This window comes from Mirounga leonina, unplaced genomic scaffold, assembly GCF_011800145.1.
Source record: "Mirounga leonina isolate KUSES-001 unplaced genomic scaffold, KU_Mleo_1.0 Mir_125, whole genome shotgun sequence".
Lineage (NCBI taxonomy): Eukaryota > Metazoa > Chordata > Mammalia > Carnivora > Phocidae > Mirounga > Mirounga leonina.
In genome coordinates this window covers 14,044,215-14,056,384 of record NW_023270305.1, presented here as the reverse complement: position 1 = coordinate 14,056,384, position 12,170 = coordinate 14,044,215, and the positions used below count along the sequence as shown (strand labels likewise).

Genomic DNA, 12,170 nt, shown 5'->3' with positions numbered 1-12,170 from the left:
CCGGCTAGCAGAGAGAACGGGGCTCCCCAGCAAAGGGCCCAGGAGGCACTCCCCAGCTAGGCTCCCAGGCAAGTCCTGTCATGAGTGAGAGACCTGTCTGTACAGGAAAAGTATCAACTTGGAAAACAGAGAGACCATGTGGCAAAAACAAAAATCAGTAACAAAGAAATCCTAATAAATATCCTTAAAATGGCATTACACCCATGAGACTGGGGACGTGTGCAGATGATGTTTCTGTAGGCTCCAAGCTCCTTTCTCACCCTACAAGTTCTCTGTAACACAAGGGGGTTAGAAGGCGGCCAATCGTTTTTCCAGACTCTCCTGTAGCTGCTTCTGGTTAAGTTCTGCCAGTGGAAAATACTGGTGGGGCCTGGAAAGTGGGAAGAAAAAAGAGACATTTTCCTTTTGCGATCTGGCAGGGCCTGTGGCAGCAGAAGCTGCAGAGGAGGGCCAGGGCATCCTTGGGGTCAGTGGTGGCGTCAGCAGGACTGGTTGGAGCAGGGCTGCCTGAGTTCCCGCTCAGTAGCAAGTGCGGCTCTAACAGGGTCCTGGTGGGGGTCAGGGGGGGGGGGGTGGCGTGCTTCCAGCAGAGCGGCCGTGGTGTGGGCTGCAGGCGCCGGAGGCTTCCTGATCTCTGGGTAGCATCCTCTCCCGTTTGCTCTTCCAGTCCTCCTGATATTAATTAAACAATCCCTTCCATTAAATTCTTTGTTTGAAATACCTAGGCTGGTTTCTGTTTTTTTTGAGTAAACACTGACGGACTGGGATACTGTAATGAGGAAACATTCCAAAGCTAAGAGTTCTCAGATATTAAAAAGGTGAAAGCAGAAATAAAAGATCAAATGGAAAGATAATGTGGATGGAATCATCCAGAAAAACAAGTGAGTTACTTATTCTCATGCTACCCTGTAAATTCCACCTGGTGGCTCCTGCCTGGCATGTGGTATGTGTTGCATGTGTCCTGGGTAGTACAATTTAATTTACTAAAAAAAAAATTTTTTTAAAAAGTAGTCTCCCTGCCTGACTTGGGCCTTGAAGTCACAACCCCAAGGTCAAGAGCTGCATACTGTAGTGACTGAGCCAGCCAGGAGCCAGTGGTTAGTACAATTTTAGGAGAGCAGAGGTGTCAATTTAAAGAAAACTAAAGGCAGACTATAATTTTTTTTTAAGATTTTATTTATTTGAGAGAGAGAGAGAAAGCACAAGCAGGGGGGTGGGGTGGGGAAAGGGAGAAGGAGGCTCCCTGCTGAGCAGGGAGCCCGATGCAGGGCTCGATCCCAGGAACCTGAGATCATGACCTGAGCTGAAGGCAGACACTTAACCAACTGAAACACTAAGGCGCCCCAAGGCAGACTATAATCTTCTAATTAATAATACTGACAAGAACTTTAAGTATATTCATCAGTAGATACACTTTATTCGAATGTCTGTATAAATAGGACTTGATGTTGAACAAGAAGAGGTTTTTCCAAAGGGTTAAAATTTATTCAACAACAGAACTTGGTCCTTCCCTTCATTCGTCTTGGAACTTGGGTCACCTGACACATCATTGTCAGAGGTCCACCCTCACTAATCATTTCCATCACATGCAAAGTCTAAAAGTCTTCCAGTGGCCCTTTCCATTTCTCTGGAAATCTCTTCAACTGCTTTCGGTTGCAACAGAAGGGCAAGGTTTTTATCCGCTCACTCTCCTCCACTGGAGCCCAAAACACATCCCTCCATTCTCGTGTTTAAATGGTGGCTGCTTGCAACATGGCGTACAAATGGAGAACCGAACATGAACACACCAAAAATGTAGCATATCTACGTGCAGTAACCAACTTTGCTTTACAGTTTTTTCATCAAAGAAATATTCTTATTTTTTATCTCTCCACAAAGAAGTTATAAAAACACCTGTAAAAACTTCGAAAAGGCACTTTAAAATCCCGGGATGAAAAATTCTAAAGTATAAATCATGATGTCATCTATGATTTACAAATTTCTGAATGAGTTTGACAGGAATTTACTCAAAGGAACGAGAACATCAGGACTTAAAGATTTTCTATTTTAACCCCAATTGAGTTTTTTAAAAAGCTACACAGTTGTTGGCAGGCACGGTCCATGCCTCACTTTCTGCTGCCGCTCAGGTGAGCTTAACCGAAGGACAGATTTGTGGGCAGATGTTCCAGGCTCTTCTGTGCAACTGAACGAAGTGGTCGCCTTTTATTTTTTTCCCTTATGTTTCAAAGAAAAGTAAATATACGTATGGCAAAAAATGTAAGCAGTACAGGAAGATCTAAAATAATAAGCAAATATCCATTTTTTCCATAGCCCAGAAAGTCTGATGTCTTCAAAATCATTCAGCGGTCATGTGAATCATTTGCAAACTGAAGCGAACCTTGGAGTCTCATTATCTAAAAAGAATTCTCAGTCCTTTGGAATGCTGTTGATTTTCTCATATATTACCTCTGTTACAGAGGAAAGCCACACAGTTTTCTCCTTGAAAGAACCAGTTACAAAAGCTGCATGCACCCTGCTCAGGGACAGTGAGTCCAGACGCCTCCTTACCCTCCACGGATCTGTTCCTTGGCTCCAGACAGAGGCTCTGGTGTCATCCCTGGAAGTCAGGTATCACATTTACTACCAAGGCATTTTCAAAAGCAAAACTTCTCTTAATCACAATGAGTCATCTGGTCCTTGTAAGACAGAGGCTGAACTCTAACAGACTCATGTCGTCTGGACATTAGTAGATAGATAAATATTTTTATTTAACATTGTACAAAAGGGCAGGAGCCATAGAACCCCAAGCATTCAAGCTAAAACCAAGTCAGACCTTTCCTAGAGAACAAAGGGAAGGTGAGACAGCAAGGGACCACGGATGGAAATTCCTTCAGAGGAACTCCCATCGCAGGGATGAGAGGCTGGGGGCTTCTTTCCCAAAGGGCGCTCTCTCTGCGGCGGGCAGGAAAGGCTTACAGAGATGGGGGCAGGGGCTCAGCCAAGCCCTTCCTGAATGCCTCGGATCCTCCTGGCCAGCTGCACGTCCTTCGGGAAGAGAGTAACACGGCCGGCATGTAAGGACAGAAGATAGGCGTCCTCAAAGAGATGAACTAGAAATGCTTCTGCGGCCTGGGGGCAGAGAGACAAGTCCAAAGACTGATATACGACGGGGCATGGGCTGCTTTGTTCTCGGAGTCCCGCTGCCCTTGGTCTCTGAGGGCTCCCAGCACTGTCTGAAACGCTGCCCACAGAATGAGGGTGGACTGTGCCTGGGAATTCTGCTACCACCACACAAGGATCCGGCCTCCAAACCCCAGGTGTTCCTTGATGCTGTCTTTAAAGAGGCAAGAGTCGGGCGCCTGGGTGGCTCAGTTGGTTAAGCGACTGCCTTTGGCTCAGGTCATGATCCTGGAGTCCCGGGATCAAGTCCCGCATCGGGCTCCCTGCTCGGCGGGGAGTCTGCTTCTCCCTCGGACCCTCCCCCCTCTCATGTACTCTCTCTCATTCTCGCTCTCTCAAATAAATAAATAAAATCTTAAAAAAAAAAAAAAAAAAGAGGCAAGAGTCAGTGTGTGGCACACCTCAGTCAGCCCTGTGGAATTCCAGAATGCCTTTCCCCTGTCCCCACCCAACCGTACCTGGGCCCCCTTCTTACCTCTTGTAGGGCCAACAGGGCCTGGGCTTGCCAAGAGAAGTCCACACCGCGAGTGAATGTAATGCATATCTCTCTTGCCTGTGAAGGAGGGGCATGGGGAGCAAGGGAGGAGGGGAGTGGGGAGGAGTAGACAGTAAAAGAAGAGAGATTCAAGGGGAAGATTCTCTCCATGAGTTTCTATGAATCTTCATTTCCGTGATACCTTTGTGGCCCTTAATCTTAGGACCTAACTAGTAGCTGGTGTCAACTCCTGGGAGCTGTGGAATTGGCATCAGTCCTATTAGTGGTGGGGAGAGGAGGAAGGGTATCTCCCAGGGTAGGAAGGGAGCTCAAAGCATGGATAGATGAGAGAGTTCCTATTTATATAATCAAAGGGCACAGTTTCAGAGGTGGTGGGGGTTAGAAATTAATTCCATAAAGAACCAGAGGTGCCTTCAGTGGGCTCATGGTTTCCAAAGATGAAGAGTCCTCTTCCAGGTTAGAGAAGAGGTTCCCTTAGCCATTCAGGCAAGAGATGAATCAGTCCCCACTACCTGGGAGATTTAAAGAAAGGAGGCAGCATGGGGGTTGGTGGAGCTCACCAGGCGGCTGAAGGGGCTCTTCCTTATCAACAGGGCTGTGCTCTTCTGAAGCGTTCGGATCTCCTTCAGAACCCGGGATCTCCGGGGACCACGCTGACGGGAGGGAGTGCCTGGGCAAAAGAGTTGTGTCAGCAAGGGTCGTGGTCAGTAGTGGTGCCTCTCAGCATGGCTGTGACAGGCAGACTGTCAGATCACTAGTTTACCATTTACTCTGATTATCTTCAGCAACTGGAGAACAGTGGATAGATGCTACATAAATATTTGTTAAATGAATGAGTGATCCTCTGAGGATCTTATCCTCAATAAAAATCCTTTGAGGGTATTATCTTAAATGTCAACTCTTCCATGAAGCCTTTCCTGATTCCCATCCCTCCTCTGAGCCCTGCAGTACTTTGGTCATTTCTTCTATCTTTCCCATCTAGATTGGAAACTCAGTTATTTTACGTTGTCTTTTTTTTTTTTTTAAGAGCTAGAAGGAATCTGAGAGGTTCTCTAGCACAATTCCCTGTCTCAGTTATCCTGAGGCCCAAAGAGGTGAAGACAATTGGCCAGAGCTTATTTGTTTTTTGTTTTTTTTTTTTTAAAGATTTTATTTATTTATTTGAGACAGAGAGAATGAGAGAGACAGAGAGCACATGAGAGGGGGGAGGGTCAGAGGGAGAAGCAGGCTCCCTGCCGAGCAGGGAGCCCGATGCGGGACTCGATCCAGGGACTCCAGGATCATGACCTGAGTCGAAGGCAGTCGCTTAACCAACTGAGCCACCCAGGTGCCCGGCCAGAGCTTATTTGTGGCCAAGAAGGGACCTCAGACGTGGCATAACTTGGTCCCTGTGTTGGGCATTGGGCTATGGAGCCAGACGCCTTTGGCTCAAAGACCAGTTCCAACAACAACAAAAAAGAAAAAAAAAATCTTAAAAATATTCCCAAAAGTAGAGGTCAAAAAAGCCAAACTCTCTGATTTGAAATTAAAAACACAAGAATCCAAAAAAAAAACACCCAACCAACCAACCAAACAAAAAACTTCTAACTCTTGTGTTGAAGAGGAAACTTAATTGACATTAGACTATTTAGAAGTGAATCAAAAGTCTACATCTCAAAACTTATGAGCTATAGCTAAATAGTACTAGAAGAAAACGCACAGGCTCAAGATTGAAAAGGCAGCTGAGCTCAGTATTCAACTCAAGTGTTAGGAAGAGAATTATTAAAATACACCAAAAGAAGATAACCAAATGTTCAAGATAGTAAAATAAATTAATGGAAAAGAGAGTAAAACAAAACAAAACAAAAAACAGTACGATCGTTAGATAAATAAAACCAAGGAACAACAAAAATCAGTAAACCGCTCAGCTGAACAAAGAATAAAAAGAGAACAAACCTCCATGAAAACTAACACTTTTTTAAATAGGATTATTTATTTATTTATTTGACAGAGAGAGAGAGAGAGAGAGAGCACAAGCAGGGGGAGCAGCAGGCAGAGGGAGAGGGAGAAGCAGGCTCCCCACGGAGCAGGGAGCCCGACGCGGGGCTCGATCCCAGGACCCTGAGATCATGACCTGAGCCGAAGGCAGACGCCTAACCGGCTGAGTCACCCAGGTGCCCCCAAAACTAACATTTTGAAGGGGAAAATTAGCTTCAGAAATTTTACTCAAGGTCCAGCCTAGGAAAGAGAAGCCACACCAAGTAGTAAATCCACAGGAGGGATTTAATAGTGACCTAATTACAAAGTGTTAGAAGAGCTGCATGAGCAAATGGGGACAGTGAGGCAATCCAGAGCTGCCCGTGCCACGCAGCGGGCACTGGAGATGTTATCTCTGGGTGGGGAACGCGGGCCAGAGATCAGGGGACCGGTGACATTTAGGAGGGAAGCCCCACACTCAGGAGTCAGGCTCCTGGCATCTGCCTCCCCTGCCACTGGTCCACAATCCACACTCACTTGGAGGCAGCCTTTAATAGACAGACACAGCAGTCACAGACAATGGAAAGATGAACACAACCAAATCTCACCAATGTGAGAAGGACAACACTATGAAAGGAAGGAACCAAACTCAACAAACAAAATAATCAATACTGGAGGAATCTGAGTTAACAGAGAAAAAAGAGACTTGGAGAGAAATATGCCTAATGGCCTCAGAGGTGTAAGAGAAAACCTGAAATCCGGCCCCGGAACAAGTGGTTATGAAAAGTAACCAAGTAGAGAGATCACGGGAAAGAACTGGGGTTAGATACTCAATTGTTGGGTCTTGCAGTGCCAACATTTGGAGTTGGGATTTAATCCCAAAGTAATGGGAAGCTATGGGAGAGTTTTCTTTTCTTTTTTTTTTTTTTTTAAAAGATTTTATTTATTTATTTGACAGAGAGAGACACAGCGAGAGAGGGAACACAAGCAGGGAGAGTGGGAGAGGGAGAAGCAGGCTTCCCGCGGAGCAGGGAGCCCGATGTGGGGCTCGATCCCAGGACTCTGGGATCATGACCTGAGCCGAAGGCAGACGCTTAACGACTGAGCCACCCAGGCACCCCTATGGGAGAGTTTTAAGCAAGACAGAGAGGTGATCCACTTACATTTTATTTATTAATTTTTTAAAGATTTACTTATTGGGGCACCTGGGTGGCTCAGTCGGTTAAGAGTCTGACTTTAGCTCAGGTCATGATCTCAGGGTCCTGAGAATCTGCTTGTCCCTCTCCCTCTGCTCCTCCCCCTGCTCATGCTCTATTTATTTGAGAGAGAGAGGAGAGCATGAGCAGGGGGAGGGGCAGAGGGAGAGAGAACCTCAAGCTGACTCCACGCTGAGCGCAGAGCCCACCCACCATGGTGCTTGCTCTCACAAGCTTGAGATCAAGACCTGAGCGGAAACCAAGAGTCAGACGCTCAACCAACTGTGCCACCCAGGTGCCCCGATCTATTGACATTTTATTTTATTTATTTATTTTTAAAGATTTTATTTACCTGACAGAAACACAAAAAGATTTTATTTATTTATTTGAGAGAGAGAGAACGAGAGAGAGAGAGAGCAGGAAGGGGGGAGGGTCAGAGGGAGAAGCAGGCTCCCTATAGAGCACGGAGCACGACGCGGGACTCGATCCTGCGACTCCAGGATCATGACCTGAGCCGAGGGCAGTCGCTTAACCGACTGTGCCACTCAGGCCCCCTCTATTGACGTTTTAACGATGAGTCCAGCTGCGGCGAGGGACGAGAGTGCAAGAAGAGTAGCAGCCAGGTTACGGCACTGGTGGCTGGGACTAGCAGGTGGGAGTAGAGCTGACAAGTGGTGTGATGAAGGATGTGACTTGGAGGTAGAACGGCCCGAAGGTACTTGTGTTTGGGGATAAGAGAAGGTCTCCCAGGTTTCTGGCTTACACAACTAGGGGATGCTTGTGCCATTTCCTAAAATGGGGAAAACTGCAGCTGACAAGACTGGAAGGGAGTAATCAAGAGTTTGGTTTTAGACATGTTCCACTGACAAACCCAGGGCCTGCATGTGGAAAGGCAGCTGGATATGGGGATCTGGAGTCAGAGGAGAGATCTGGGCCAGAGATATAAACATGAACGTGGTTGATGTAGGAGTGGTATGCAGAGCCCTGGGAGTGGATGGGACCACTTGGGGAAGGAAAGAAAGGAGAAGGACAGCAAGGAGTCCAACATCAAGTTGTTATGGAGAGGTGGCACGGGCAGTAAGGAACACTAGGCAGGAACGGCAGAGTGTGTGCCAAGGGGATAGTGTTTCTAGGAGAAAGTGGCCCCCTGTGTCAAATGCTTCTCAGAGCAAGAGGACACACACGTGTCTACTGGATTTAGCAACACTAAAGTGGCTGGTGACCTTGAGAAGAGTACCTCACGTGCACCAGAAGGAGGGGAAGCAGTTGTGGGGAGGCAGACTGGAATGGGTTCCAGGGTGCCTGGGAAGAGGGGAAACACACACGTGCGAAGTCTTAAGTCATCTTAAGTCTGGCCATTTACAAAAAGGTGGCTATGAAAGGCACTAGAGAGAAACGGGGACTAGGAGAGACAGAGGTGTGGGGACAGGAAACACCCCTGCTCTTTTTCTTTAGATCAGAAAGAGCAGAGCACATTTGTGGAATGCCAATGTAAGGAGTATGAATTTAATTCTAAGTGCAGGTGGAAAGGCTAACAGAAAGCCCAGCAAAGGTGAGAGAAAAATATGACCAAGAGCCCATGTAGTAGGAGTGGCTTTTGATACAAAGGGGAGACCGGGGTTCTCTGTTGTGAGAAGATAAGGGGAATGCAGTCTGGAGGCTTGTTTCCTCAGTGAAGCAGACATGCAACAAGGTCATCATCAGCTGAGAGTGAGTTGGGGGGCTGGAGTTGTAGGAATTTGAAGAAAAAGGTATGGAATAGTCAATGGGGAGAATGGAAAAGCAGGACTGCCAGGACCTGCTGAGTGTCCATTTGAGATAAAACATTTAATTTAACCAGGAGCACAAGCAAAAGCAAAGCAACAGCAAACAACATACTTAACAGTATTTGTGTTAAAAATAGAAATGTGGGGGGGGGCACCTGGGTGGCTCAGTCAGTTAAGCGTGGGACTCTTGATTTCAGCTCAAGTCTTGATCTCAGGGTCGTGAGTTCAAGCCCCAGGCTGGGCTCCACTCTGGGCGTGGAGCCTACTTAAAAAAAAAAAAAGAAAAGAAAAGAAAGAAAGAAAAGAAACAGGACAAGGATGGCCAAAACATTGCTCTTATTTCAATACTAATCTCAGGGCCTCATTAATAAAATACACTAGGAAATAAAATATATAAAAGTGAAAAAGAAGATTCAAAAGTCCTTATTTGCAGGGGCGCCTTGATGGCTCAGTCGGGTAAGCGTCTTGTCTGCCTTTGGCTCAGGTCATGATCTAGGGATCCTCGGATGAAGCCTGCTCAGTGGGGAGTCTGCTCCCTCTCTGCTCCCTCTCCCTCTGCTGCTCCCCCTGCTTGTGCTCTCTCTCTGTGTCAAATAAATAAATCTTAAAAAAAAAAAGAAAAAAAGTCCTTATTTGCAGACAATAACCTACTCAATCATTTCAATCAAAGCAACTGAACAATAGAATTAACAAGAGAATTCAGCAAGTTGGCTGGATGCAAAGGTTATTAAGGTTCAGGAAAGGGGCGCCTGGGTGGCTCAGTCGGTTGAGCATCTGCCTTCGGCTCAGGTCATGATCCTGGGGTCCTGGGATCGAGCCCCAGGTCGGGCTCCCTGCTCAGCAGGGAGTCTGCTTCTCCCTCTCCCTCTGCTGCTCCCCCTGCTTGTGTTCTCTCTGTGTCTCTCTGTCAAATAAATAAATAAAATCTTAAAAAAAAAAAAGTTAAGGTTCAGGAAAGAAAATAACCCATAATACACTTTCTTCACCCTGCTCTTAACTATGGAGCAGGAGACAAGTAAAGCAGCTGCTGCCCCAAGGAACAGTTCTTGCTCCGTGGGTCTCCCATCCACCAGACCACAGGACCACAGACCTGTCTTCTTTCAAGGCCCAAAACCTCAGGAAGGGAACAAGGTGAGAGCACTCTACTTAATGCCCAACAACGCCACTACTGAAGAAACACACACATGCATAAGGACACCTGGAAGGGCACCTTCCAGAAGTAGAATTGTTTGAAATTGTCCCAAAAAGCAGCCGATAATTTTGCAATTTAGAAAAAGCACAAACACTTAAAAATCCTGACTGCTGGAGCAAGCTGTGTGACCCTGTTCAAGTTACCGGGCCTGTCTGCATCAGTTTCCTCATCTGTAAAATGGGCACAATGTAAAGTTGGGATAATTCACGCAAGGAGTTGAACACAATGCCTGGTTAGTGGTAATTACTCAAATGCGAGCTGTAGCAAGAATTAGTATTAGGAGCCAGGCCGCCTGGGCCATCCTTTCTCCTCCTCTGAACTGCTTTCCCCAGGCCCTTGCGGGCCCTGGAACTTGGGCCGGGCCCGAGCAGGTGCACCCGCAGCAGGGCTTTGCCCACCCGCAGGGGAGCGCCAGCCGGAAGTCGGGAGATTCGGACCCGGGCTCCGCAAGCGAGCTCGGTTTTCTGGTCTGTGAAAGGGGCAAGCGGATCACAGCCAGGCTGCAAGGCGGCCGGCTCGAGGGCAAGGGGCCGCGGCCGGTTACCTAAGGGGCCCCGCCGAGGGGGGCCGGGGGCCGGGCTCACGGTGCGCCTCCTCGGGACTTCGGGCTTGCGGGTCCGGCGGCGCGGGCCCATGCCGGGCGCGGAGAGTGGCGGCCCCGCGGCTTCTTCTCGGCCTTCGGGGTCCGGGGACAGAGGCTGGCGTCCGGGGAGAAGCCCGGGAACGTCCCGGCCGCGTGCCCCGACCAGGTGAGTGCTCCGGCCGCCCCCCGCGCCGCCGCGGTTCCAGGGCCCGCGGCGCCACTTCACTGGCGGCGTTTTTTAAACGAATTCAGCAACTCCCAGTGGCTGCCTCTGGAACGCCCCTGGCGCAGAACGACTGCGGGGAGGGCCAATGAGAGCACAGGCCGGAAGGCTAGCGGCGCGCGGCGATAGGAGGAGAGAGCGGGGACGTGACGGATCGACGGTAGGAATCAGCCAATGGGAATCTGGAGAAGTTAAAGGAGGCGGGAACTGCTGCCCTCTGCTTGCTGGGGCGGGTGCTCAGTTCTAAGAGATCGGACCCTCGTCCTCGGGCGCCCTGTGGCTGGCAATAGAAAGCTCTACCCTGAAGATGTAGTTAGTGCGTTTGCAGAACGCGTTTCTCAAGAGAAATCACTTTATTCAAACATTTTGTGTTTTGGCCTATTAACCCGAAAGTGGTTTTTAAAGATGAGGAGACAGACCCACAGAGAATGGGACAACCCCTTGTCGCCCCTGTGACCCTCCCAGGAACACCCCACGAATATGGCTCAGAAGCCAGTTTACCTGCATGAACGTTATTGATGACTGGGGTCGTGGGACAGCCAGGATATGACCATGTCTTGGATCACACTCTCCAGCACTGCAATAGAATCCTCCTAGGGAAACGACCCCTTCCCTTCATGTTGAGATAATACGCCTTCCGGCCAAATGTACATCTGGATAGTTAGAATAAAGGAGATTTTATCTTCTACACTTTGTTTTCTTGCATTTTCTAAATGTTCTCCAGTTAACATGTATTGTAATCAGGGAAAATGTCATTATGAAATCAGTGATTTCATGGAACCCTTGTTCACTGGTGCAGCCAGAGTGGAAAATAGTATGTTGATCAGCCAAAAAAATTAAATGTAGAATTACCATATGGTCCAGCAATTCCACTTCTGGGTATACACTCAAAAGAATTAAAAGCAGGGACTTGAACGGGTATTTGCTCACAGCAATGTTATTCACAATAGCCCAATATGTCCAAATGGATGAATAAACAAAATGTAGTGCATACATACAATGAGATAGTATTCAGCCTTAAAAAGAAAGTAAATTCTGACATATGTTACAACATGAATAAACCTCGAAGACATTGTGGTAAGCAAAACACAAGAGACACAAAAGGAGAACTATTGCATGATTCCACTTACATTGGGTACCTAGAGTAGTCAAATTCATAGAAAGTAGGATAGTGGTTGTCAGGGGCTCACGGGAAAGGAGGAATGGGGAGTAGTGTTGAATGGGTACAGAGTTGCAGTTTGGGAAGATAAAAAAGTTCTAGGGTTGGATGGTGGGGACCGCTGCACAACAAGAATTTAATGCCACTGAACACTTCATAATGGTCAAAATGATGTTTTGTTGTGTGTATTTTACGAGTTTTAAAATGAGGGAAAAAAGGGCAAAGGAAGGCAGGAAAGAAAAGGGAAGCAGCTGTAGTTGGGGACACTCCGTGGGTCCACTGTGATGGAAGGTGGGGTGAGCAGTCTGGTCCAGAAGACCCACTCTTTGGTGTTGGCTTATGCAATAGAAGATCTGACAGCCAAGGGCTCTAAAATTAAGTCCACTCCTTGAATGGCTCTTGCATTAATTCACCATTTCTCTAGTTCAGACTCTAATTAA

The 12,170-nt window shown here is 47.6% G+C and overlaps 1 protein-coding gene across 2 annotated transcripts; it reads right to left on the bottom strand.

Annotated features, from left to right (window-relative positions):
- Positions 1-1,463: 1,463 nt before the first annotated feature.
- CENPA (centromere protein A) lies at positions 1,464-11,464 on the bottom strand. Of its 2 annotated transcripts, XM_035000743.1 has the most exons (5): positions 10,310-11,464; positions 4,216-4,325; positions 3,635-3,712; positions 2,956-3,108; positions 1,464-2,596 (listed from the first exon to the last, which is right to left on the bottom strand). In XM_035000743.1, the coding sequence occupies exons 1-4, from the start codon at positions 10,398-10,400 to the stop codon at positions 2,974-2,976; spliced, it is 414 nt and encodes a 137-aa protein (XP_034856634.1). In that variant the 5' UTR covers positions 10,401-11,464; the 3' UTR covers positions 1,464-2,596; positions 2,956-2,973. The 2 variants fall into 2 exon arrangements, with proteins under 2 accessions (XP_034856634.1, XP_034856633.1); XM_035000742.1 differs by having other exon boundaries at positions 1,464-3,108.
- Between the last annotated feature and the right edge of the window lie 706 nt (positions 11,465-12,170).